Source organism: Artemia sp. Qi Xiang Cuo, chromosome 3 (genome assembly GCF_049724085.1).
Source record: "Artemia sp. Qi Xiang Cuo chromosome 3, ASM4972408v1, whole genome shotgun sequence".
NCBI lineage: Eukaryota > Metazoa > Arthropoda > Branchiopoda > Anostraca > Artemiidae > Artemia > Artemia sp. Qi Xiang Cuo.
Window position 1 is genome coordinate 92,581,977 of NC_142796.1, and position 27,980 is coordinate 92,609,956.

At 35.5% G+C, this 27,980-nt stretch overlaps 2 protein-coding genes across 2 annotated transcripts in view; one reads left to right on the top strand and one right to left on the bottom strand.

Moving 5' to 3' along the window:
* Positions 1 to 23,244, bottom strand: part of LOC148954752 (sodium-dependent nutrient amino acid transporter 1-like) — a 201,006-nt gene extending 177,762 nt beyond the window's left edge. Inside the window, exons 1-3 of the mRNA XM_089086726.1 lie at positions 23,188 to 23,244; positions 11,549 to 11,614; positions 667 to 955 (exon numbers count right to left, since the gene is read on the bottom strand). Coding sequence (XP_088942852.1) covers positions 667 to 955; positions 11,549 to 11,614; positions 23,188 to 23,199 — 367 coding nt within the window. The 5' untranslated portion in view covers positions 23,200 to 23,244. The remainder of the gene's footprint in view (positions 1 to 666; positions 956 to 11,548; positions 11,615 to 23,187) is intronic.
* Positions 23,245 to 23,538: 294 nt separating this feature from the next.
* Positions 23,539 to 27,980, top strand: part of LOC148954754 (small G protein signaling modulator 1-like) — a 149,086-nt gene continuing 144,644 nt past the window's right edge. Inside the window, exons 1-2 of the mRNA XM_089086499.1 lie at positions 23,539 to 23,553; positions 24,794 to 24,938. Of these exons, the coding sequence (XP_088942625.1) occupies positions 23,539 to 23,553; positions 24,794 to 24,938 (160 nt within the window). The remainder of the gene's footprint in view (positions 23,554 to 24,793; positions 24,939 to 27,980) is intronic.

Consider the following 27,980-nt stretch of genomic DNA (forward strand, 5'->3'; position numbering starts at 1 on the left):
TTAAGTAGCCAAATGGAGTTAAATAAATGAAAATTATTTGAAATTATAAATAATAGTCAACACAATGAGATTTTGGGACATTTCCCCCCTTCCCTCCCACACGCATACGGATACAGTTCAGTAATTTAATCTTTCAATAAGACGAAATTTTATCATTGTCTCGATCCTCCAAGGAGAATATTCTTTTTAATCTAAGTCTTTATAATCTTTAGTGATGTAAGTCTTTATAAGTCACTACTTGCTACCACATGGGTACTAAATTTTAGCCCCCGTGGTTGTGAGAGTTTTTGCAAACTTTATAACTTGGGGAAGGGTAGCTTGGGGAAGGAAGAGTATCAGCATCAGTCAGAAAGTGACTCAGGATAACTATGACCATACAAATTCTTACTGTAACTACAAGAAACTTTTTGCCACGTATGTTCGCTCTGCTGGCAAATGTTTCTCCTCCGTCTCACCTTACTATAAGCATCTTTCACATTCGAGAAATTCTCACACATTTTAAATTATTTTTGGAATCTATTATTTCCCTCACATGTTGATAATTTAAATATAGATAAAGCCCTTCGGTCTTGCCTTAAAATTTATATGAGATAGTAACTTTCTAAATTATTTTGTCTAGGCCCAAAGACTTTGAAATGATGAATATAATGATTACATTCGTCTTACCTTTCAAAAGGGGAACAACGCCCCATATTTTGACCTGTCCATAACCAGAAAACTGTCCTAGGATCATTTCTAGGTAGTATAGGGGGCGTCCAATGATCAGAAGCACAATAAGATAAGGAATTAAAAATGCCCCACCTCCGTTTTCATAGGCAGTTACAGGAAATCGCCAGACATTGCCTAAGCCAACAGACATTGAGATACATGACATAAGAAACTCAACTGGGCTTCCCCACCGCTGTCTTTGAGGCCCTGGATCTTCATTTTCACAATTTTCAGGTTTTCTGGGTATCTGAAATAATTGGAATTGTCAAGCGAGTAAATTTTGAAGTTTATTTAGTTAATTACAAAAAGTGAAGTAAAAAAAAAATTTGAAACTAAATTTCGACTACTTAGTAGCCATATCAATTAACTCCTTTAAACAAACACTAGAGAAGACTGAAAAAGAAGACAAGTTTGCCGTTTTGGCTTTAATGTGCCAAAAATTTTTATCTGCTGGATAAATTACTCATAATTTCTGTGTTTGCCGTATATTCTTGCTTAGCTTTCTTTTTGTCACCTCCCTCCGCTTGTTCTGGCCTTCAACCTTTGCCAATAACGAGCTCAAGTTTTTTCACCATGCGATCAGGTCTTACACTCTAGCTTATACAACAGTTCGTGTTAACGAACTGTAAGAAAAAAGCGACCCGGCTCAATAGTAACCGAAACTCTAAAAAACGAAATTTTGATAACTGTAGATACATCAAAATAATTGGGTTTTTATGCGGATTTCAAATATATAAGTTTCATCAAGTGTAGCCTTACTCATCAAAAGTTACGAGCCTGAAAAAATTGCCTTATTTTCGAAAAAGGGAGAAACAGCCCCTAAAAGTGATAGAATAGTAATGAAAATTATGCCATCAGATTCAGCGTATCAGAAAGCCCTACTGTAGAAGTTTCAAGCTCCTATTACAGTGGTGCCATTTCACGAAAATGTAGGGGGGGGGGCAAGGATTTTTTCGATTTTTTTTATATTAAGATGCAAAAAAAGAACAACATTGAGCAAACATACCTAAAACGGGGGGTAGCGATGAGGTCGCTGCTAGAAATCGTCAACTAATCTATCCGAGTCCAGTTTCTTTACCTCCTCTTTTTCAACGGCCATTATCATGAGATCACTGAGTCTGTCGTTTCCCATCGTCGATCGCAGATAGTCTTTCACACGCCCTAATGCCGAGAAGAATCGTTCATTACTGGCAGTGGTCACAGGAAAAGTAGCAACTAGCTTCATCAGTTTTAGAACTGCAGAATAGGCAACTGGGAGGTCGGATAAGATTTCGATAGCTCGAAGAAAATATGTTTTTGGAATATCACTTTTTGGCGGATGCAGCTTAGCAAGAGAAAGCTGGGATTCTATGGCATGGTCATTGACACCGAGAATCTTTTGATAATGACACATAACTCTTTCCACTTTTGAAAATTCGAAAATATCGGAACTTGAGGGGTCGAAGGCAGATAAAGCGTCAAGCAGAGGCATATATTGCATGAAACGTTGGTCCATCTCACTCGTGAAAGGGTCTATTACCTCAAAGTACAGAAGTTTACCGCAATCTGATTCAACTGGCTGACTGGTGTTGCGTTTACCGGTTGTTGAGTTTGAAAGACAGTCATTGAGACGAATGGAAATGACTTGAGTTTTCTTGTTTCGAGCACTGGTTTTAGATTGTGGAGATTTCGATTCCTGGATATCGTGTAAAACCAAGAATTCAGATATGTTTTTGCTTAAGTTGTTCCATTCGTTATCATTTCTCAGCTTTTGGAGTGTCTCATATGTCCCAGAAATCAGTGCAAGTGCCTTATAAATCAACAAACTTTCGGATTAAAGTTGTTCTGATAAACAATTTACGATGATTATCAGAACGATATTTTTTCCATTATGTGCAAAGTTAAGACAAAAGAGGCAGAGTTGATTTTGTCCAGTAGCCCTTTTGCCTCACACGCAGCCTTGCCGTTGGAACTATCAGATACTGTGGCAAGTACAGCAACAATACAATCAAATCTTGCCTTCACCTTCGAAATAGAGCAGATTGCATAAAACCAGCAAGTCTGGACAGTCTTCTCAAGCTCCAAGACTTTTTACCTGCTAATACACTGGGATTCTACTAATAGCTTGTGTCAAGTATTGCTGTATGATATAAATGCATAAAGTCTTTGCACCACAGAGAAAAATTCAGAAAGTTGGCTGATATTTTTTAGGCAGTCAGTCAAAACCTAGTTTAATCTGTGGGCGTGACAGTGTACATAAACTGCTTGAGGCACCTTCTTCCTAAACTTTGTTTGAAATCCGTTAAATTCCCCACTCATAACGGATGCGCCGTCATAACATTGGGCAATACACAGCATTGAATCTACACCAAGCTTTTCTAGAGTTTCACAAATCGAGGTGGATAAGCTCTCGGCGTCTAATTTGTGCATGTGATAGCAGCTAATTCGTCGCTCCACTACTTTTCCATTTTTTATGTACCTGAGTAGGATCACTAATTGTTCTTTTCTAGAGACGTCTTTTGTCTCGTCGACAAGAATAGCAAAGTAATTAGCTGATTTTACTTCTGAAATAATATTTCGGCGCAAGGCATTTCCTATTAGTGTAACTGCGTCATTTTGGTACTGATGACTGCAATAGTGACCATATCGGCGCTGTAACTTGGCCTTCAGCTTTTCGTCGCCTTTAGACATTTCCTCCATCAATTCAACCAAATTACCCTGGTTTGCAGATGTTTCTGATTCGTCATGACCCCTCAAAGCAAGACCCTGGCGGCCAAGAAAGCAAATAGCGCCAACAATATACTTCACATGATCTCTATTTTCCTGAACCTCTTGAGATCTGGATTGAATTAAGGCATTCGTTATAGATTTCGAAGTATCAGTACTCATTATCTTAGATTCCGTCCATGCTGACATACAATGCCTATGTCTTTCAGAACCATCATGTTGCTTTAATAGAGCAGAACTGTCTTTCCACTTGCAAAATCCTGACTCAATGAAAGCCCTTTTTTCAGTAAAGTCTCCAGCCCTTAGAGTCCCCATAAAAAAAATGGCTGCAAGCAAAACAAAACACGGAATTCAAGTTTTTGAGTATTCAATCTATTCGTAAGTCTTATCGTAATGTGCACAGAATTTCCTTCCGTTAGAAGTGGAAGCCGGATATCTGTCAAGAATAGGTTGAGCTGGTTTGTCGTGACGCGTCCTAGAGATATCTGAGAGAGTTTCTTGACTGCTACATGAGCCCGCAAGGGATAGTTTACGCACTCATAGTTTACAACGAATTCTTCACATGAACAATAAAGAAATACTGACCACAAGAAGCTTAGTTTTGAATGAACCCTACTAAGTTATAAAATAGTGTAGACGTGTGAATAGAGACGCGCTCTTAGACCTTGGACATTTCAAGACAAGACTGTCTCCTAATGATAGAATTAGGGCACCAGTTTTTCGGTCGTATATATTGGACCAGTTGCTGGTTTAATATAGCACATAGTTAAAATATAAAATAGCTGTGAAATATAAATGAGAAGCTAATTTTCAAGGTCTAGGGGGGGACATGCCCCCTTGCCCCACCCCCCGCGAATTGGCGCCCCGGTTCTATCGGTAAAAATGTGAAATATTGTATTTTTTGCCAGAAGAAAGATTACGGATGCGTGTTTATTTTTTTTTTTCTTCTCAGGGGTAATAATATCGATCCAGTAATCCTAGAATGTCGTAAGAGGGCTCATTCGAATGGAAATTAGAAGTTATAGTGCCCTTTTTAAGTGACCAAACATTTGGAGGGTAACTAGGTCCCCTATCACGCTCATTTTTTTTCCCGAAGTCACCTGATCAAAATGAATTTTTTTTTTTCAGTTTCTAGCTTTTGTGTTCTGTAGCCCGTGAAAAAAAAGAAGAAAGATCCTACAAGACAAAAAATGTTAAGCATTATACTGGAAGTCTCTGAGTGACAGCTGACTAGTCTAGTGAATTATTGTTTTGAAGAAACCTGATCTCTAGGCAGATTTACAGTTTTTATTTTCTTTTTCTGTCTTCTCATAACTCATAGAACCCTACTCATATTAATTTCTGCTCGTTTTGAGCTTGACTCTTATTTATTTTAATTTCTGTTTGTTTTGGGTTTCATTTATTTATTGATACTGATTTGTTGTAGTTGTATGCTTTGTAGATTATTTGATTGAATTTTTGTTCATTTTTGGTTTAATGGAGTTCTTTACTTTTTTTTGAAACACTTATTTTGTAGAAAGTTTTTTTTTAATTAATTTATGTTCGTTTTATGTTGACTTAGTCTTTTTCAGGGAAAAAGCCTGAGCCTCTTATAAATTTAAACAACCATCCCTGCCATAAAAACCTTAAAAACTCCCTGGGCATAACTTGCAACCCTTGCCCCTAATCTCTGGGGTTTGTTTCAACCCCAAAAGCCTTGTTATATGATTTTTAAGACTATTTTGATTAGAATGGCTATCCAAAAAATTTCTTTTAGATGTTTTTCGGGACAATACGACATTAGTAAGCATGTATAAGGTTTCACGAATACAAGAATATATAGTGCAGTTTCAACGATACATGGCTTACCACGGGCAGTCATCTGTTACTACAGATGGTACATGCCTTACCAGAAGGGTTTCTGAGGCAACACCTATTTTTAGGACCAATCAGAGAGAGCTGATACAGAGGGTAGTCCATATACGGTAATTTGATTAGTATACTAATCGGATTCAGAAATAAGGAGTGATTTTCATTATGATTCATATTAGAAAGAGAATCTAATTCAAAGAGAGAATAATTTATAATTATTTGAGACGATATTAACAAAGGAAATGAGTGCTACTTTTACAATATTGGAGGTTGATGGTGGAGCAGGTAGCAGCAATGATACAAGGGCGAGAGTACCAAACGTGCCAGTAGAAACTACACGAGGGTGTAGACTATGCCTTGAATGGGACGATATGTATGCTAGATATGTGATATCATTGAACAAATTTAAATTGGAGGAGCAATTATGCTTTACAGTGAAACTGAACATTGTGGATATAAATAGACTTCAAGCTGCATTAGATACACTAGTGAAATAAATCAAGGAAAATAAATTGAATCAGTGATTATTATTGTTGTAACTATATTCGATAAAATTGTTTCTAAGTCAAAGATATTTTTTTCTATAGTAGGTTAGCGTATATTTTTAAAGTAGAAAAAAGAATCCTGGTTTGTCTGAAGTTGGTTGTGAGAGTGTTAGGACTCTAAAAAATGGATAGATTTGAGAAAGAGAAAATCATGGGGAATCTTATGTTTATGGAAAAACGTTTGATTCTAGGTGATGATTTTCTGGAGTTATCTATTAAAAAGAAGATATTTTCTCGAGGAATGCTTGTCGATATAATGAAAATTGATTCTCCGTCATTAGACTATTGCAAGAAGCTTTTACGTCGTGGTGCAAAGGTATTTAAAAAATTTATTGACATATTAATCACGACAAGGCAAAATGATATTGTGGATTTGCTTTTGAACACATTAACTTTGAAATTGAAGGCTATGATTTTTTTCATGAGAAAGATGTTTTTGAAAGAGGATTTACTCCTCTCTCTCTCTCTCCCTCACAATTTATTGATCATAGCTCAGTTTCATTTTGGCGGTGACAGTGTCAAAACATGAAAAAATGTTCCATACATGTCCACTATGCATGTATACACTGGGCAGCGGCTCAGCATATGATAATTCTACAATTATTGGCGAGTGTGATGAAAAGTGCAGATTATGCAACCCATGTAAATTACATAGAGGATATGCCGCACAAATTAAAGGTTGTAATTCCTGTCTTAAAAAGGTGTATGACTCTTATCCTAGAGGACACCTATGCTCTAATTGCCACTATGATCAATGTAATCAGTGGGAGAATACATATCCTGGTATGATTGGAAGAATCCTAAACGTGATTTTAGTTTATTGCTAAGAGACTGGTATCGTCGTGGCTTTAAATTGTTTTAGGAGGAGGAGTCATATCTATGATCAAAATGTTGGAATAAAAAAAGAATTTGGTTTCCGCGTCGTCTTTTTGAAGTCAATGGCTACTATGATGATAAGCCTACTGATTTACGTTAGGCATTTAAGGAGTGTGATTCATCATTCGGGGACACTTTATTTGACCTTGCTTCAAATTGGCAAATTGAAACCCGCGAATTTTGCAATATGAATCGAAATAGTATCATTGACTATACAAAGAGATATGATAAGAGTGAAGTTACATCATACTGTATAAAATGTGACCCTGAAATTGCAACACATCAGGATCTGTATACAGTGAATTCAGATGATCTAACCGCATTAGTTATTCTCGACAAATACCTATGCTTAGTAGAAGAAGAAATCTAAATAGTAGAAAAGTCGTTTTTTATCATGTATATCCATTATTCTTTATTAATAAACCATTCGACATACATTTTAGATCATTCCATTCGTAGTACGCTAAAATCAATATTGAACACACATGAAAGCATGTTTTCCACTAGAAAGTCGTACAATCTAGGACATTCAACATCAAAACTGGGAAACTAATTGTAAGTACTGCCACAACATCTGAACATGAAAGCGAGTAGTGTATGAAAGCCACATGTCTTAGCCGTTAAATCCTGTACTCTCCCTTGATTTTGAATTATAGTTTTCCCACTGCTCTCAATAAAGTTGTTGATGTGTGGAGTGTAGAATTTATATGATAGGCCAAGGAGATAAAAAATTCGATATTCTTCACTGTTTGAAAGATGCATAGCCAATGGCTTGTCTTCAAAGACAATGGACTGTTATTAACAATTATTTGGATATTGTTTAAAACATGAAAGTTATCAATGAAGTCCGGTGGTATGCAATAGGACTTGTATTGGGACATGTATAAATCCATATTAAACACACTGATTATTTGGTTTGTTTTCATGGTTCTAGGTATAGAAGAACACTGCCGTCGGGGGTGATTTCCCAATAAGTTTCAAATTGACTCAATGATATTAATGGGATACTTTCAGTCAAAGCATGTGCAAATTTGCGCTCTAAACGTACATTCCCCGTTCGTACTATGCTCATATCTTGAGTGCCAGCCAGGTCCAAAACAATTATACCATGATTTTTTGGAAACATTGAATCTGTTTTTCCATTTTCAAATAGTTGGGAATCATGATCTAGGGATTGCATGGTCAGCTCATACAGAGTTCTGTAGGATTTTTATCAAATGATAAAGTGTACAATGGAATTCCATTCACTTTGCACACGAGGCTAGATAGACCAAACAAATTAAAATCATGGGGGAATGCAGTCCAGGATCCAACGGCACAGGCACTCTTCACAAAGGTCAAAGCGAGTTTTGATGGGATTTCTCCATTGATAAATGATGAATCGGTATAACTGCGAGAGCCAGTTGCAATGTGACGTTGATTGGTGATGGTATGGGGGATAAGAAGTTTAATATTGTTACCATTGGCTCTTAGCTTTTCCACTGCCAATGCAGCAGAGCTCATAACCTATTGTTTTCTAACATGAAGAATTGCCGAAGTGATAATGACATTTGCATCGGGTGCTGCAGCAAGTGTTTTTCTCAAAATGAAATTCGATGGAGCTAGTTGTAGCTTTATGTTTATCTTGACATTGGGGGGGGGGTAACCATTGGGATATATTGAATATCTCATGATTTAATTTTCCAACTAGATGATACTCCTGGGTCACTGCAGCAGTTAACTCACCATCAGTATCAACATCTGATCGATATTCATAGCCTAAAGACTGTCCTTTCAACTCCTTATATGCCTTTGGGTTCATCATCACAAATTGTATGTAGCTTGCATAGTTGGATAAATTATTGCTAGTGCTCAACAATGTTCCATTAATGAATAGTTGTGTAGGATACAGTTTTCATAGGACAGACCATCGGCAGCAGTAGGAGTTGTATTGTCTGACTTTTTCTTCACCGCAACATTTAAATCAATAAATGTTGATGACAAATAAATGAAATAGTCTTCATTGAAAAATATCTGAAAGTGTATATTTCCCGAAAGGGGTTGTTGAGGATGAAATTGTTCATAGTAGCCATACTTGACACTAACATCAACATTTTCAGCATGGAATAGATTTAATAAGAGGAGCTGATTGATGGATGCGAGTCTTTGTGTGGGAGATAGGTCATCTTAAGAGAAGAAATCCTTCTTTGAACTAACAATCTTTTTCTTCTTCTTCTTCTAATTGGTTTTCTTCCTTTTATTCCTCAGTCGTTGTTGATGTATTTCGCTTCCCACCTGGGTAGAGACTGATGAGTGAATAATGACCACGCACCATTTTAACCCCTTCCCATTTTGCTGAGATTTTAGTTGCTTACCAACGGCTCTTGCTGAAGATCTAATATTTTCTTTAACACTCTCGTTGAAATTTTTACCCGATCCCCAGTCCCGTAGTGTTGAGGCAGCAAAATTTGATGCAGCAGGTTCAAGATATTTCTTGGAAAGGGGTACTGCAGACCAAAATAGCCCAGAAGACCAACTACCAAGACCATAGCCAGACATTGCAGTACGCCCCATGGAAACGTCCAGTCCATGATTTATTTGACGAGGGCTCAGAGAACCAACAAAGCTGTCAATATCAGGACTGATAAATGGAATTCGTCTATTGTTCATCTTAGGCAGTGATGACGATGGGTCCAAAATGACATGTAATCACAGCTTAACTTTTTGTTATTGCTAGAGGATCACCCAATTCACTTCTTAGTGTTAACTGACAGAGTTCCAGATATGAAGTGTTTACAGGAACATACTGTAAACACTTCTAAAGAATCGGAACAAAATTCGAACTTTAGCGTAAAGAGCGAGGTATTGACTAGGGGGCAAACCCCCTAATATACGTATTAAAAATATATGAATATAGAAATTCGTTACGTAAGTTAATTGGTAAGTTACGTATATTTATTACTAATAAAAACGTTCGCAAATAAAGTTAAACAACGTTTGAGAAAGCTATTTAGCCAAATAAAAGTAAAATGAATATGCAAATTTGGTTTTAATTATTCATGTAAGGAGAGCCAAAATCAAAACCTGCATTTATTCAAAGACGTTCAAAAATTAAATAAAAGAAACAAGTTTTTTTTAACTGAAAGTAAGGAGCGACGTTAAAACTTAAAACAAACAGAAATTATTCCGTATATGAAAGGGGCTGTCCCCTCCCCCCTCAACGCCTCGCTCTTTACGCTAAAGTTTGACTTTCTCACAACTCAATTTTTTTAAACAATAAAAACTTTAGTGTAAAGAGCGAGGCGTCGAGGAGAGGACAACCCCTTTCATATACGGAATAATTACTGTTCGTTTTAAGTTTTAACGTCGCTCCTTACTTTCAGTTAAAAAAAACTAATTTTTTTTTATTTAATCAAAGGAAAAGACGCAATTTTTGTGCTGAGGTGACAGATGTTCATAATTTGGCTCTCCGACTGTTAATTTTAATCTGATAGCTATCTATACATTAATGAACTGTCCTACCCTCTCCATTAAAAAGACATGGGGCACAGCATGTCTCGCACATTTCTTCTTGGCTCCTCCTTCGCTTATGCGCAATAACGGATTTATATACCTTTTCTATGCTTTAATACGCTATTAGGAAACTAATCAATAGTTCAGTACCCTGACCTCCCTTTATGACGCTGTGACGTGTCCCATTTCTGAAAAAAAGGGTAATGACTGTATATATACCTCAGGTGTGCACCGTACAAGTGCATATCCCCTCCAAATTCGAGTACAAACTTTGGTACCCTACTAAACTCTTTTCGTACACTTGAGGGTACGTGTCTCACTTTTGGAAACACTGGCGTATCCAATAAAGACAATTGTAGTTGATTGGGTGACACGGAGTCCGGTTGCTAAAGCAAAATTTCTCTCCCGTTTCAATCTTAGAACGGACTTGGACTTGTGCCATAAAAGCAAATTAATCTTTGTTTTATCTAGTTAGAACAAACAATATTTATTTCTGTTCAACGTTCAGAAATTACAAGAATTGTGAAGGCAAATGATACAGCCTACATTTTTATGACTAGTAACAAAAATTTCGCTATCTTTTTATTGTTAAGTAAACAGTTATTCCGACACTTGCAATAAAATCTAAATATTTCCACAAATGTGCTGTATGACGCCATGCTATGGCCTAATTTGTCATTTAAATTACTATTGTTTCCGGAAAAACCTTGTCTTCTTCTTTTTGGAAACTAATGCCCGGGCAAGACTCTAGTCATACATGTAGATAAAAATAGAACTCTGCACGATCATAAAATTTGGCTTTGTTCTAATTCCAAGAGCCATTAGATAGCTGATCAATCAAAGGTACGTCTACTAGAATTAATTCGGGGGGGGGGGGGCTATCCCTCAAATCTTGCAGATTCAAAATTTGGACTTAGCTTTAATTTCAACAAGCTGTGATGTGTCCAACCATTTTTGATATACATCTATCTTATTATTTCCATTGATATACATGCTTGATACGTTTCTGTTTTAGACGTCTGTATTGCAATATCAGCCTCAGATTAGCAGAAGAAAGTCGCCAAGTTCATTATGTGCCTTATTTGAGGGTAAAAACGCAATTTGTAAAATGAATAGGTTACCAAATCTTTATTAAAAAATACATAAAAAGCACGATTTTGTTTTGTGAACTCGTTTTCTCCCAAGTTTACGGTTCACCGACAAATTATTTTTAAACTCTGACTTTTCGCGCTAAACAAGGTATCAAGAGAAATAATTGTGAAAGCGACTTAATAAAAAAACATATATTAAGGGCGTAACTTAATAAGGGTTATGCACTTATATATCATGGCGGACTCAAAAGCCTTAAGGACTGTAAGATAAATACTCACTGATTCTGAAGCTTCTTCTGCTTCATAAGCTGGATTACAACATTCGTACTTCGGAGGCGAATGCTCCTAAAAAAAGAGGCAAAATTGTTTCTTAGGAAAATAGCTATCAAAATTAAATTTTTATCACATTTTCTTCTGTCTACTATTTATTTAGCTGAGAAAAATATTTTCTTAAGATGAGACTTGAAGGTGCCTTCATTTTACTTGAAACGCCTCTGATCTTTGAAAACAAATTTTGTACATACGAACCACTTAAGCTCCTTCAAGAATCAATGGCAGTGAACAAATCTGTTGAAATACTAAGTTGAAGCTTTGACTTCCATATGCAACAATTCTAAAACGGATTGTTGCTTTATCATGGTAAGATCGAAACTTCTTCTATTGAGATTGAAGTTTCGGAAAAGGAAAAGTTGTTAGTTTGTTTAGTATACTGGCCACCTAGTGCTAATCCGGAGGATTTTCTTCAAGATTTTGCTAAGTTTATTGCCGATACAGCGGTGACTAAATTGGATCGGGTTTTTATTGGTGATTTTAATTTTAATCTTCTTAATTTAAGTAGTTCTAACCTTGATTTTTTTTTTAATCTTATGTTGTCGCACAATTTTTTTCCGGTAGCAGAAATACCGACAAGGATTACTAGTCGGTCGGCTACCTTTATTGATAATATTTATTTGTCGGCGAATCTTATACCGAAAAGTTATTGCAACGTGATCTTATGTCGAGGTTCTGACCATCTTCGTTTGGCATGCGTAATTTGGGACAATGGGAAAAATGTTTTTAAAATGTAGAAGAAGACAGTGAGGGATCTTAAGCCGGAAAATCTTAAACAGTTTCAAGAAGAGATAAGCATAGTTTCTTGGGAGAAAGTTATGAATGAAAAAGAAAACGCATCGATAGCGTTTGACACTTTTTTAAAAATATTGCCATTTATTTACGATAAGTGTTGTCCTGTGAAGGTTGTTCGTAAGAAGAAAAATGTCTCAAGGAAACCTTGGGTGACGAATAAAATCTTGGAAAAAATTAGTAAACGGAACAGACTTTGTCGGTTGTATCTTGGTTCTCCAACGCAACAAAACCTTACAGAATTCGGGAAACTTCGGAACGATGTGAACTCCCTCAGAAGGTCATCAATGAAACATTATTATTTAGAGAAGTTTCCTGATAAAAACGGTGATGTTAAGGGAACTTGGCAAGTGATAAATGAGGCTGTACGTGGTAATAACATTATAGACCCAGTGGATGAACTTGTAGTCGGTGAAAAAAACGTTAAAGCTAAGAAAGATGTTAATGATGAGTTTTGTAAATATTTTTCAAATGTTGGAATTGATGTTAAAAGGATGTTGCTGACCATGGTTATAAAAACGAGCTGTTTATTGATGACCACGGGGAAGGTCGTTCCATAAAATTCGTAAAGTGCACTCAGTCTGATCTCGAGGACGGTCTGAAAAAAATAAAGTTGAATTCAGCAGGAATTGACGGTCTTAGCCTTAGTGAAATTGTATGGGTGAAAGTTGCGCGGGGTTTAGGGCTGATTCCTAGATTTAAAAATGTTTTTCCTGTTTCTTACTTAGACTTAGTTTCTCCCACGCCGTCTGGTTTATAAGGCGACAACGGTGCCTCTCCACGACGACCTCTGAAGAGCTTGAGACCACCGATCTTCCAAAGATGTCCTCGCCAAAGTAGCCTCTTTCTCTAGGGATCGGCCAAGCGCCGTTCTCTGTCGTCCACGCCTTATAATGCCGAGGATGCCCAAACACTAAACATCATGGAGGAGCCTGCCAACGCCCATACGGACCATATGACCCCAATATCGCCATCTACTACTTAGGATTTTTTTTTTAACTATTAACGGTTGTTCCGTCCTTTCACGAATGGCAGCGTTCGTAATTCTTTCGGACCAGAGGAAATGGCGGACCAGTGATTGGCGGCGTTCGTAATTCCTTCGGACTAGTGGATCCCCAGGATGCGCCGAAGACACTTATTTTCGAAACATTGTTATTTTAGGATTCATTCTCGATCAGAACCTCAGCTGGAGAAGACACGGTGATGTGGTTGCGTGTAAGGTAGCCCGTGGCCTTGGGATTTTAAGACGTTTTCGACATTTTTTACCTTCTCATATTTTAGTTCTTTTATACCATTCTTTGATTGCGCCGTATATAAATTATGGATGTATGATTTAGGCTAGTAATTTTACATGCAATTTTAAACGAGTACAGATTCAACAAAATAAAGCAGTGAGATTAATTGGTAAGTATGATACAGGAGTTCTAAGTACAGAGTCGATTTTTAGGAAACTTAGGATTTTGAATGTTGGTCAGATTAGAGATTTTCAGATTGGTATTTTTGTGCTTCAGAATTTGAATTGTTTAGCGCCTGATGTTCTTAGTATTTTTTTTTCGTTTTAACTCATTTTATCAAGGATATACTGCGAGAAATGCTGGTGACCTAGTAAGTTAGCCAAGAGGCAAGGTTCATTCGAGCCATGCGGCAAGACAATTGGGTCCGGTAGTCTGGAATACTCTTTCAGACTCAATTCGGGAAGCGGAAAGTATCCCGCAATTTAAAAACCGGTTAAAGAAGCATCTCCTTGGGGGCGGTTGGTGAGTGTGGGGCTGGAAGACAAGAGAGGACAAATTAAGTAATTTTTTTGTTCTGTTATTAATGTGTTCGTTTTATTATATTATTTTTTTATTATTTATTTTTCTTTTTATTATTTTTTTTCTCATAATTTATTAGTCAGTAATTATTATTATTATCTCTTTTTTTATTGTTCTTTATTTGTGTTCATTTCAGTGATGATTTTGTTAGTTTTATAATTTAGTAAATGTGTACTGGTTGCGTTTTTCAAGCATATATGTGCTTTATTTGTAACCGGTCGTAAAGCCGACATGAATCATTTTTAGTAAAGTTTTTGAATCTTGAAAAAAAAAATTGTATTCGTTTCTCAAGCTGTTTCGTCAGTGCCCATGTCTCACATCCTGTTTCAGTTTTGAAAATTTTATATAATTCACTTATTCATCCTTACATTGTAAATGGTTGTTCTGTGTGGGGTAGTAATTTTGCTGTAAATTTTAAATTGACACAAATTGTGCAGAATAAAGCACTGCGCCTGCTCGGTGATTTTGAAAATGTGACCGTACAATGGTTTGTTATCGTACTTTTAATATTTTAAATGTTGGGCAGCTGAGAGATTATCAGACCGGTATTTTCGTGTATCAGTGTTTAAACAAACTAGCACCATATTATTTTTGTGATGTTTTATCATCGAATTCTGCGTACCATTCTTATGATACAAGGAATTCCGCAGACCTAGTGCACGAGAGACGACATACTGCTAGGTCTAGTTTCGGATTTAGGCATGTGGATATTTTGGTTTAGAATAGTCTCCCTGAAACCACTAGGACGGCTGATAGTGTATCCTCTTTTAAAAATGAGATAGACAATTTCTTGATGAGTAAGGAGGGGTGAGAGGGGGGGGGGGGGGCTGTCTTCTGGGAGTATTGGTTCGTGGCTCCCACGAGGTTTATTTTTTATTTATTTATGAAATTGCATTTTTTCTTCTTTTTTGTTTTTTTTTCCAATATATATGCATTAATTGAATAAAACATCGAGTCCAGTCACAAACAAATATATATAGATTTTCACGGGGTAGGTCTGTTTGATATGATTTATTTTTGCGAATTAAAAATGAATTTCTCTCCCTCTCTCTTGAAAGGGATTAATTAAAAAAACTTTTTCCACAAGACAAGTTTTTCAAAGAAAAGTAAAGAACTCCATTAAGCCAAGAATGAGCAAAAGCAAAGTCAAATAATCTTCCAGGCGTACAAATATCACAAATCACCTTCAATAAATAAATGAAACTCGAAACAAACGGAAATAACAATAAATAGCAGAGTCAAACTCAAGACGAGCAAAAATTAACATGAGTAGGGCTGATACTTATGCCTTCTTATGACCAAAATACAATTTGCACTTTACTGAAAAAAAAACAAATGACCGTGGATTGTCAGTTAAGTTGACATATACTGATATTTCGTCGTAAATATATATTGTTTTCACTAAAGTGCACATTTTGTTCTGATCTTGAGAAGCATAGGGTTATCAGCCCTACTCATGTTAATTTTTGCTCGTCTTGAGTTTGACTCTGCTATTTATTGTTATTTCCGTTTGTTTCGAGTTTCATTTATTTATTGAAGGTGATTTGTGATATTTGTACGCCTGGAAGATTATTTGACTTTGCTTTTACTCATTCTAGTCTTAATAGAGCTCTTTGCTTTCCTTCTAAAAACCTGTTTTGTGGAAAAAGTTTTTTTTCAATTAATTTATGTTCGTTTTTTGTTTACATAGTCTTTTTCATAGCCAAAAAACATTTTAAATCTTTTCAGTTCTTTTTTATATAAAATCAAGGTATAGGGTACTATTTGTACGTTAGAAAAGCTTTTTCAATAATGTTTATTCCTTACTCAAACAGTATAATTTAATTTGATTTTATAGCTTCTGAAGTTAGCCTGAAAAATAAAACTGAATATCATTCCCGAAAGATTATATCAATAATCTTTGACAACCTCGATAAACTTACACTCTTTTTTTTATTTAAATAGTAAGAGCAGAAGTAGTAATAGTATTATCCCCAAAAGTTTCAACTTAATGCCCCTGTCGTTCTCGTTATATTGCTGAGGTGTCTTATTGGCAACCATTTAACACAATTCCTTTTTATTTATTTTAAAGCAATATTTAGTTTTAAAGCTTAATAGGCCAATTGCATAATTGTTTAGGGTTGACATGCCGAATATCCCTATAAATATAGTTACTGGACAGCTATCCTATGGTGAATTAAATGACTGCTTCAACTGTACTGCTCAGTGAGTTTGGAGATGTAAACGTCTTGAAAGAAGAGCTTCTTGCCCTCAAATTTGTTTTTGCTTCTGAAATGGTACTTAGACACTCGCGTTAAAATTGGAGCGCAAGTGGAGGGGGACTTCCCCCTTCATATATCTAGTACCAACATTTTAAATAAGTAAAAACAAATTGAAAACATTTTAAATGTATTTTGTTGTCAGTAAACTGCAAATTATGTTCTGGTCTTGAGAAGGCATGGAGGTTGTCAGCCCTACTCTTGTTAATTGTTTCTCGTTTTGAGTTTGACTCGGTTATTTAGTGTATGATTTAAATAAACAAATTACGTTTAAAATGTTTTAATTTTTTAACTTTCATAAATTAAAAATTATTAAAACTTTAAGGAATATATATCAGTATATGTATACCAAACTGACAGTCCACAGCCATCTTTTTTTTCAGTAAAGTGCAAATTATGTTCTAGTCTTGAGAAGGTATGGGGGTTTTCAAAGACATAATTTTCTGACCTTTCAACTACACTGAACAAAGTGGCTATCTTAAAACTTTGATTAGATGTGTTTTGGGAATTGATGGGCGTGGGAGGGGGGCTTGTTTCCCTCCAATCACACTTGACTTATAAAAAAGGCACTAGCCCTTTCAATTTCCAATTGAATGAGCTTTTTTCGAAGTTTCTACAACATCAAATGGCCATCTCAAAATTTCTGTCAGATGCATTTCGGGAAAATACGAGGTTTGGGGGAGAGGTGTTGGGTATCCACCCTCCGATCACCCTGAATCCTAAAAAGGGCACTAGAACTTCTGATTACAAATCCAACGAGCTTCCTCTGAAGCTTGTACGATCACCCTTTCTATATATACCTTATATGCCCACAGGGCATAACTTACCTTGCCTTGAGGGCTCTGGGGGTTCATCCTCAGAGACATAATTTTCGGTCCTTTCAATTACGTTGAACAAAATGACTATCTCAAAATTTTGATTTGATGAGTTTGGGGAAATGGTGGGCGAGGGAGGGGGGTTATTTGTCCTCCAATCACTTTCAATTATTAAAAATGGCACTGGCCCTTTAAATTTCCAATCCAATGAGCTGTTTTTCTTCTTTTTTTTCGTGATTTTTTTTCCTTGGAAATTTAGGACAACGCTATAGATATACGTACTTTACGGGTTAAGCCAAAAAAAAATTTGATTCCAGGAGACAATTACAAATTTGAACTGAGAGATGAAATTCAGTTATTTTATTTAAATTTACAGAAATTACTCTAGTTTAAATTCACAAATCAATATTTTTGTTAAAACCCCTAAAAGAATTACTGCATTTTTCACACCTATATCTACATGCTTTTTGCAATGTGAAAAATAATATTTTCTTCAACATTGTTACAGAAAAAAGTAGTTTTACGCAAGAAATTGATTCTTGTAATTATGTGTTTCTTATATTATTAAATAAAAAAAACAAGTTTTTTAAACTGAAAGTAAGGAGCGACATTAAAACTTAAAACGAACAGAAATTATTCCGTACATGAAAGGGGCTGTCCCCTCCTCAACGCCTCGCTATTTATTCCGTATATGAAAGGGGCTGTCCCCTCCTCAACGCCTCGCTCTTTACGCTAAAGTTTGACTGTCTCACAATTTTTTTTTTAAAACAATAAAAAACTTTAGCGTAAAGAGCGAGGCGTTGAGGAGGGGACAGCCCCTTTCATATACGGAATAAAGAGCGAGGCGTTGAGGAGGGGACAGCCCCTGTCATGTACGGACTAATTTCTGTTCGTTTTAAGTTTTAATGTCGCTCCTTACTTTCAGTTTAAAAAACTTGTTTTTTTATTTAATTTCTGATCGTTTTTTAGTTAATGCAGCTTTTATTTGCATAAAAATTTTACTTTTCTTTTGCTAAATGAATGTCTTTACAAATTAACTTACGTAACTAACTTCTATATTCGTATATTTTTCTTCTGGCAAAAATTCAAAGTTGCAGATTTTTGCAGATATGAGCTTGAAACCTATGTAATAGGGTTTTCTGATACGCTGAATCTGACGTTGTGATTTTCATTAGAATTCTTCCACTTGTAGGGGATGTTTCCCCCCTCTTTAAAAAATCGAGTAAATTTCTTCAGGCTTGTTGCCTTTGATGAGTAATACTAAACTTAATAAAATTTATATATTTAGAATCAGCATTATAAGCCCATTCTTTTGATACATTTATTGACATCAAAATTTCGTTTTTAAAAGTTTCGATTACTATTGAGCCGTATCGCTTGTTTTTTTATTGTTTTTTTTTATTACGTATATGTTATTACGTATATGAGGGGGTTCTCCCCTTAGTCAATACCACGCTCTTTACGTTAAAAGTAAAAAAAAAATTTGATTCACAAACCCCTGAATCACAAAGGCCGTTTAATTAGACTAGATAGCTCTTTTGAAAGCACTAAAAAAAACTGTAGCTTAAAGAGCGAGGTATTGACTTGGAGGAGAACCCCCTCACATACGTTATAATTTCTGTTCGTTTTAAGTTCTAATATTCCTTCTTACATTTCAGTTGAAAAAACTTGGTTTTTTTCTATTTAATTTCTGATCGTTTTTTAAATAATGCTTGGAAATCCGGCGCCCCCTTCATAGAAATGTCCCTTACCCCAAAGAAACATCCTCCACGGAAATATTCTCCAGAGTAACTCCCTCCTCTAGCCCCCCCTCCAGAACAAATCCTTCCTGACAATGGTTGTATACTTCCCACGAACCAATCAATAATGCTGGCACGTCCGGCGCCCCCTGCATGGCGCTTTCCCTTCCCCCATGACAACTTCCTTCATGGAACAGATCCTCCAACATAACCCCCGACCCACCCTTCCCTCCCACCTAGCAGAAAAAATACCTCCTGAAAACTTCTGTATACTTCCGAATAACCAATACTATATGTTAACATTGGGTAAAGTTCATATCTTTTAGACCTCCCTCTGGGTACTTCGGGGGATTAAGTCATCCCAAAAGACATATTTATCATATTTTTGACCATGTTGAACAAAATGGCTATCTCAAAATTTTGATCGGGTGACTTTGGGAAAAAAATAAGCGTGGGAGGGGGCCTAGTTGCCCTCCATTTTTTTTGGTCACTTAAAAAGGGCACTAGAGCTTTTAATTTCCGTTCCAATGAGCCCTCCAACGATATTCTAGGACCACTGGGTCGATACGATCACCCCTGGGGAAAAAAAAAAAAACAAAAAAACAAACAAACAAATAAACACGCATCCGTGATCTTTCTTCTGGCAAAAAATGGAAAATTCCACATTTTTGTAGATAGGAGCTTGAAACCTCTACAGTAGGGTTTTCTGATACGCTGAATATGATGGTGTGATTTTCATTAAGGTTCTATAACTTTTAGGGGGTCTTTCCCCCTTTTTTTGAAAATCAGCCAAATTTTCTCAGGCGCGTAACTTTTGATGGGTAGCTCTAAACTTGATGAAAGTTATATATTTGAAATCAGCATTGAAATCTGATTCTTTTGATATATCTATTGGTATCAAAAACCCGTTTTCTAGAGTTTCGGTTACCATTGAGCCGGGTCGCTCCTTACTTACAGTTCGTTACCACGAACTGTTTGATTGATCCTAAAAGGGATTGATAATATTTTTATTCGGTAAAAATTTCCCTTAATTGGTTTGCTTTTACTGTACAAAAACTTCTTTATTATTTTGTGTTTTCAGTAAAGCGCTAGTGTCTTATAATCCTAGAAGCATACGGAAACATAATTAGTTGGTTTATTTGTACTAGTTTTATTGATATATGTTAGATAGACTGTGAAGTAATAATTTTTGTCTGTTTTAAGTTTCAACTTCGCTCTTTAATTCCCTCAGAAAAACTTTATTTTTGTAAATTAATCTTTGTTCGTTTTGATTAAAATTTAATGTCGAAACAACGCTGTCATGATCCTTTTTATTTATACAGAATAATGTCTGTTCGTTTTAAGTTTTAATGTCACGCCTTAGTTTCAGAAAATTTATTTTTAATATAATTTATAAATATCACCGATCTAGGGGAGATAAGACACCTCTAGAAAATACTGCAAACAACCTTGACAGCTACGAAAAACATTCAGTCTATAACATAACATTCATTATCCATACTTCAGAAAACAGTACATGTATTTCAGGAACGTTTGTTTATCGATGAGCAAAAAGCTGTTTTTACTCGGCCGACTTCGCCTGTAAAAGCCATAATGAAGACGGGGCCTTATAAATCACCCACTGACTAGTAGGAACTAGAAAGCTACTGTAACAAGAGAGAGCTGTTTAAGGGCTGATTTAAAAACGTAAATTTATGCCTAATCGCTTTTTATAAATTTGACTTGATAGCGCATTCCCATTAAGTACACTTTCGGTTGTTTCGCCCAATTTTTCCTAAATGAAACAAGTGCCTTTTCCAATGAAATGACCAAAAAAGGTGTTTTTCAAAATCTAGGCAGGAGCAAAAAACTAAGGGAGCAAGGACGTCCCCTCCCCTCAATTACCGACGTTAGAACTAGCACACATGCTTCATCGCACAGTGAACTTTCAAGCTTAATTTTTGGTTGATTTTCAGTTGAAAAGTTATTAATTTTAGTTGATTTTTTTCGCAATAATCTTTTACTTTTAAGATGAGTAGGCGATTTATGAAACTTACTAAGAGGGTCTAAAGGGGAATATATGTGAGATGTATAATAAACCTCCAGTTAAGGGCTTTGGACCATAATTATTGCAAAAGTACCGTTTAATGCTTCCAAACTCTTCCACTTAAGAAGTGGTACCAAAAGTATCGTTTTTAGTGCTATATGACATTTTTGGATGGCAAAATTGATAAAAAGCACGTAGATATGAGTAACAGGTTTGAAATGAGCCTTCCCTGGATATGCTTTTAAAAATGAGTGCATCACATTTGCAAACATAATGGATTATCTGAAAAGTAATCATAACAAGGGACAAACCATGATTGAAAAAAAATCCAAGCTGGAATCGAACGCATGATAATAAAATTTGAAGTCCAGCGCTGTACTAACAGAACCACGCCTCTAATAATCTAATTTAATAAAGTGGTGTTTGTAGGACTTTAATTTCGTAGCTTATTAAGGAGGCCTGGAGGAGGAATTTACGGGAGGTGTTCTTGCAAACCTCCAGTTAAGGGTTTTAAACTATAATTATTACAATGATACCGTTTTATGCTTCCAATATTTTCCGCTTAAAAATGGCTCCGAAAGTGTTGTTTTCTCACTTTGTCTCACAGCTATATCTCACTTTGAATGGTAGGATTGATAAAAAGCACGCAGGTATTAGCCAAAGTTATCCCATGAGCTATTATACATCACTCTAAAAAGTTCTGGTAGCTCACTAGCCCCATATTTTCCAATTGAGACATGGCACCGAAAGTGCCGTTTTTGGTGCCAATTGAAACTTGCAGATGGTAGAATTTATAGGAAGAACGTAAATATGAGCAATATTTTTTATATGAGCTATCAAAATCTATCTAAGATGTTCTGGTAGCCCGCTAGCCCCACCTCTCGAGAAACGGCATAAAAAAGTGCCTGTTTTCGTGCCATATGGCACTTGCATGCGGTGGTATCTATATAAACTACGTATGTATGAGAAAAAGCTTTTGAATGAGTTCATAAGCATCGCTCTATGATGTTATAGTAACCCGCTAGGCCTGGAAAAAAGAAGAAGATAAAAAATACAGTTTTAACATTTTTTAAATTTTAGTTACTGTGGGCTGTGGTTCGCTCTTTGCTAGGTTGCAGCTAATGTTTCAACCATGACAAAGAGTTCATTACACATTCTCCCCATAAACCAGTTAACATTGAAATCTATTAAATCTAATTGTTGTGTAGAATTTTTAAAAACCTAGTAAATATAAGCAATAGCTTTTAATCGAGCCTTTAAACATCTATCTACGATGGTGTAATAGCCTGCTAATGTTTGAGTAGCTTACTGATGAGCAGACGATTTATGAAAGTTACTAAAGGGGCTGGGAGGGGGAGTGTCTGGGAGGGGTTCTTGAAAACCTCCAGTTAAGGGTTTTGGAACATTACTATTAGAATAGTACCTGTTTTGTACTTCAGAGCTTTTCCACTTAAGAAGTGGCACCAAAAATGTTGTTTTCAGTGCTATATCGAACTTACGAATGGTAAAATTGATATACAAAAAGCACGTACATATGAGCAATAGCTTTCAAATGAGCCATTAAACATAAGTGCTGCTGGGTCAGTAGCCCCAACTTTTCCACTACCATGTTCTGGCACTAGACTTCATAGTCCAAACCAGTCGTGCTGATCTCCATCCTACGGCCCCTTAGCCAGGAAGTGCGGTGGGATCCAAAACACTCGAAGGTTGGATCTTGAAAAAGGTCTTTTTATTGCCGTTATAAAATTTAAAAGTAACTAATTTAATTTTTTGGAGAAAACAACAAAGTTATTTTTTGGAAAAAAACTAAAAAAAGAACAAATCCTTCTTTATTTTATGGGGGGAGGAGGGAGGGTCTTAACCCTCTCCCCAAACCGTCTTAATGTTTGCTTCATAATACGTAGCCTAATGACATGCTATATTAAATCTATTAAATATTCTCGTTAAAACTAATTTTCGTTAAACCTAATTATTTCATTTGATCTACTATATAGTTTCAATAGTTAAAGAAATTTATTCAAATTTTAATTCATTGTAATGCGTTAGCTATATCGTCACTATATGTTAAAATCTATGACCCAAATTACCTAACATCGATTACTAGCTGAGAGATTCTATTGATAGCTAGAGAATAAATTACTTACTGGGTTAAGCATGATGTATTTTAAAACTTTAAAAGTTAACTAATATTGCAATTGCTTTCACTTGAAATGAAACCTTTAGTTTATCTGCGCATAAAACTTTATCTTTCTATAATTACAATTGTAAAAACACATTAATTTCCTCGAAAATATATTTCATTGTTTAATAATGCCATAAAATGAGATAAATTTTCTTCCTATATACTTCACTAAATTTGACTATGATGACTCTCTAAATGTTTTCTTCTTTTGTATATATTAGCATTACTCAGATAACCTCATGCCCTGAAATACTAAAAATAAATATAATAAATATCACAAGCCATTTAAGAAAATTTATTTTAAGTAAAAATAATGCGTTTTGATAAGGTAATTTTAACCCAAAATTGCAATGGCGCTGCAGAGTGTTATGTTCAGCTCTGTTGCATGGGAAGAGAGAGAGAGAGAGAGAGAGAGACTGAAAAATCCAAGAGACCCTGACACGCCTTGCCTTAGGTCTGTCTTTAGCCCTCTGGTTGCATCTTCAAGAGTACAGAATACGCTTCCAACTCTTGCACGGGGATGTCATCCCCTTGGCACCTTCAAGCGTCTGGTGGTTGATTTTTAAAAGATTTGTTTTAACCTAAATTGTTAGAGATATTTTTCGTCTATCGTGTTTTGTGTTCTTTCTAAAGAAAGTAAGATATCTAAAATTTTGTTGCAACAAAAGGATACCGTCAGACTGCTGCTTTGGGGGAAATGTGAAGAACATCCCCTTCCATTATAACTTAGAGAAAGCAATTTTGAATACTAACGTTTGCTGCTCATAATTGCGGTTTAACAAAAGAATACTTTACGGGGGGGGGGGTTCAGATACTTAAGCTTCTCCTGTCATTTGGGTGGGACCATTCTCTTAGGTTTAAGCCGCCTATAAATTTAAATTTGAAGGGGGGGGATATTTCCTTATTTTTCGCGGAGGGGGTCTAATAATTTAAGATGTGCAGTATCTAGTAAAATTTGTAGCCAATACGTTTTGACAGTTCATTGAATGCGCAGCACAAGGCCGTATCCATTATTTTGTACATGCAGGGGTCCGCCCCCTCTTTACTCCCACCACCTCTAGCTCTGCAATAGGATTCTGTTGAATTGGGTATTGTAATTTTCAAGAAGATCACTCCACTTTTTAGGGATGTTTCCCCATTTTTTGAAAATAAGGAAGATTGTCTCATTACTTTGGTGGGTAACTTTATATTTGTTAGATTTTGTATCTTTAAATAACCATAAAAACTTAATTATTAGATATGTACATTCTTTTCAGAACTTCTTTTTAGACTGTCTATCTGTATCGACATCATTTGCTCCTTACTTACAGTTCTTTACCACGATCTGTTTGATTTGGCTGACAACCATACTATGCAAAGATAAAATGTTGCTTAGATCTTATATTCAGAGATAAATTTTTCTGATAAATCCACATTATCTCCTGTTCCATAAGGTTAAAGTAGGTGCATTGTCCTTTTTCTCGAAACACAGGAAATAGGATTCTCAGGGCCTGCGCGGATAATTTCGATCTCAGGTTTTTGGGAAATTCTCTTAGCTAACCCTCATCAACCAGTGTTTCTTTTCCTAGTATATTTGCATTTTTGTGAAGCCGTCTGTTGAAAGTGGGAAGTCAATGCTTCTTGAAATGGAAAAAGTTATGAATCTTACGAATATAAGTCTGGCAACGCTGCCTAGTGTGAGCAATGGATTGATGAGAGCTGATAGTATGAAAGGTAAGTGTGTAAATAAAAGCATCTGAGGGTGTGAATTTTTTAAAAGCTGATGTTTGTTTTTGCTTTTAATGTTTTAATATCACTCTTTTCTGCATTTCAATTTTTAAATGCGCAGAATTTTTGATAATAATTTCTTGTTTTAATATATAGCTTTTAATTTTATTTTTTTCCCTTAAAATTTTTAAACTTCCTGATCCGTATTTTGTTTTTAAGCTTGTGGTATTATTGAGCATAATTTGTTAGACCGCACTACCTTAAAGATGAACGAAAAAAGGGGTGAAATGGCTTTTAATAGACAGCAAATTTATTGTTGCAGTCTAACTCTTACCTATATGGCTTTCGTATAGTCCTTTAATCGCCTTTCATCATTTCACGGACGAAAGTCGTTGCATAATTTAACTAAATAGTTTTATTTAAATATTTACACGGCTCTGTGTGCCAAAACAGACAAAAATGTAATGCTGACCTAGAAACCTCATAATTTTTAAACCATTGCTAAAGAAATCCCGGGCTCATGCAAGAGAAGACATAATATGGTGCAAATTAGAAAGAACTGTTTTAATTTTGATGTCCTTGGTATTTAATATTATGAAATTTCCTAGTAAGAATAATGACTGTTTTGATTTTACGCTATTTTGTAGATAATTTCTTAGGTATATCATATTTAAAAAAAATGTAAACAAGAAGTGAAATACGTTTAAATAGTTAGACTATTCATTTTTGCAGTCTAAAACTTGCCTAAATATGACGTAAAAACTTAATTAAAAGCAAAAACATTCCTGTTAAGATCACTTTAAAATTTTATTTTATATTATCCAGTTTTGAGATGCTAAGATTTGAAAGATGTTATGATGGAGTGAAATAAGCTTTTCAGGAGAGCGAGTAACTAAAAAGATAGTTTTGTGTTTGTAAATACAAAAAGTATGTAACGGACAAAGAAATATAATTTGCATAAAAAATGAGAAACTTCTAATTATCTTGAAACTCAAATAAGATATGAGAAACAAAACTTGTCCAATCAATCAAACGTGTTTCGTTTATAAGGGTGATTTATTAAAACACCGAATTTTTACAGAGCGCCCGTTGAATTGTCATAAAATCATTGTACGAGCCGCGGTGTTGGCAGACCGTCTCAAAGACAAAGGGCTCGTTAGCGAGTTCTCCTAGACCAACAGGAAACTTTCAAAGCTACTAAGTTGCTCAAATGGCATTTCCTTAAAGTTTAGCAAAAAATTGACAAGATATCTTAAACGTGACAAAAGTTTGAAAAGCTACTGAGAGGTTAGTTTAAAATAAAGTAAAATAAATATGGTATTTTACTAATTGATAAGCAAAGCTTTCTCTGTCCAATGTACCTAGAGTATAAATAATGCGTCCATGTGTCGGCATGTTTTTCAGTCAAAGCAAGCGGTACCAAAGAAAACTCCCAAAGCTGCCACATCACTCGAATCTTATTTTTTTCATTTTTTTCGAGCAATTTTTCAATGTTTTCCTAGCAGGTATACTTGAAAATTTTTAGGGACTTTCCTAAAATTTGAAAAAGAAACCTGTACTCCGTTTAATCGAGAAAAGTCACATTTTCTTATAAATTAAGTTTCACTAAATATAAATAGCCAGTGGCATGGAAAAATCTCCAGGGTAATGATGAACCAAAATGAATCACGAAAAATATATGTGGTTAGCAGACATGCAATAAGCATTACAACGATTCACAAACGATAATGATTGACAATGAAATTGGTGGTCAGTAATTTTCAAATTCTATTGAAATTACTTGTTTGCCATTCTATTACTCCAAACTAAGGAATAGCACAATAAATGGTGTAATTTCAACTTTGATCTTTCAGAGGGTGTATACAATGAAACATGACTGGTTGTTACTGAATTATATAACAGCGTAATTAAAGAAAAAATGAATTTACTGGAGAAATGCCAGAAAGAAAGTTTTTCGGTATCTCTGACGTCATGGAAAATTATATAAGTTTTTGAAAGAATCCGAACACCTAAATCCAAAGCAATGGACAAAATGTATGAGGTAATGAACCGCTCGAATGAAAAAAATGAACCGATACAAAATCTGTGGTTAGGAGACATGTGACAACAAGCATCAGAGCAAATCACAAATGAAACTGAAGGACATCGTAATCTGCGGTTAAACTGATGGTCCACCAAATCTGTTGTTAAAACACAAGCGACAGTGAGGATCACATTGAATCACAAAAGAAATCTCCGGTTGAAACAGAAGCAACAGTTAGATTCTCTACGAATCCCAGGAGAATAAAAGTCCTATAAAATGAATGATTCTGTGGAGTGATAAAGAGGAAGGAGATATTGAATTCACACCATAATTTACAACGAAAGTTGCGGTTAGAAGGCAAGTCACAATTATAATGGAAGGAAGTACCGTGTTATTTTAGCATGTCTGAAGGAAAAAGAAAAAAGGAATTGAATTTACGTCGGAATTTCTTAATTTAATTGGAATTTGATTGGAGCGTATTGTATGAAAAACCAAGGGGGGAAATTAGTCCCTTTTTCAACGGAGATACCCTAAGTTGCGGTTAGAAGGCAAGTCAAAATTATAATGGAAGGAAGTACCGTGTTATTTTAGCATGTCTGAAGGACATGCTAAAATGAAGGACATGCTGAAGGAAAAGAAAAAAGGAATTGAATTTACGTCGGAATTTCTTAATTTAATTGGAATTGCTAATTTGCCACCCTATGACTTAAAACTAAAGGTTAACACCATTGTTATGGTAAACCTTACTTTAGAAATTTCAGAGGGTATATAAATTGGAATTTGCAGGGTTGTTACTGAACTACATAACAACGTAATAAAGGCAAGGCCAAAATTACTAGGGAAAAGCTAGAAAAGAACTTTTTTTGGTATACATGACCTCATGCAAAATTATTCACGAGGATGAATGAATCCAAACAGCTACAGCTAAATGGACGCCAGGATTTCTTGATTCAATTTAAATAGCTGATATCCCACTCTATGACTTAAAATTAAAGCATAGCACGATAATAGGTGGTTAGAAGAGC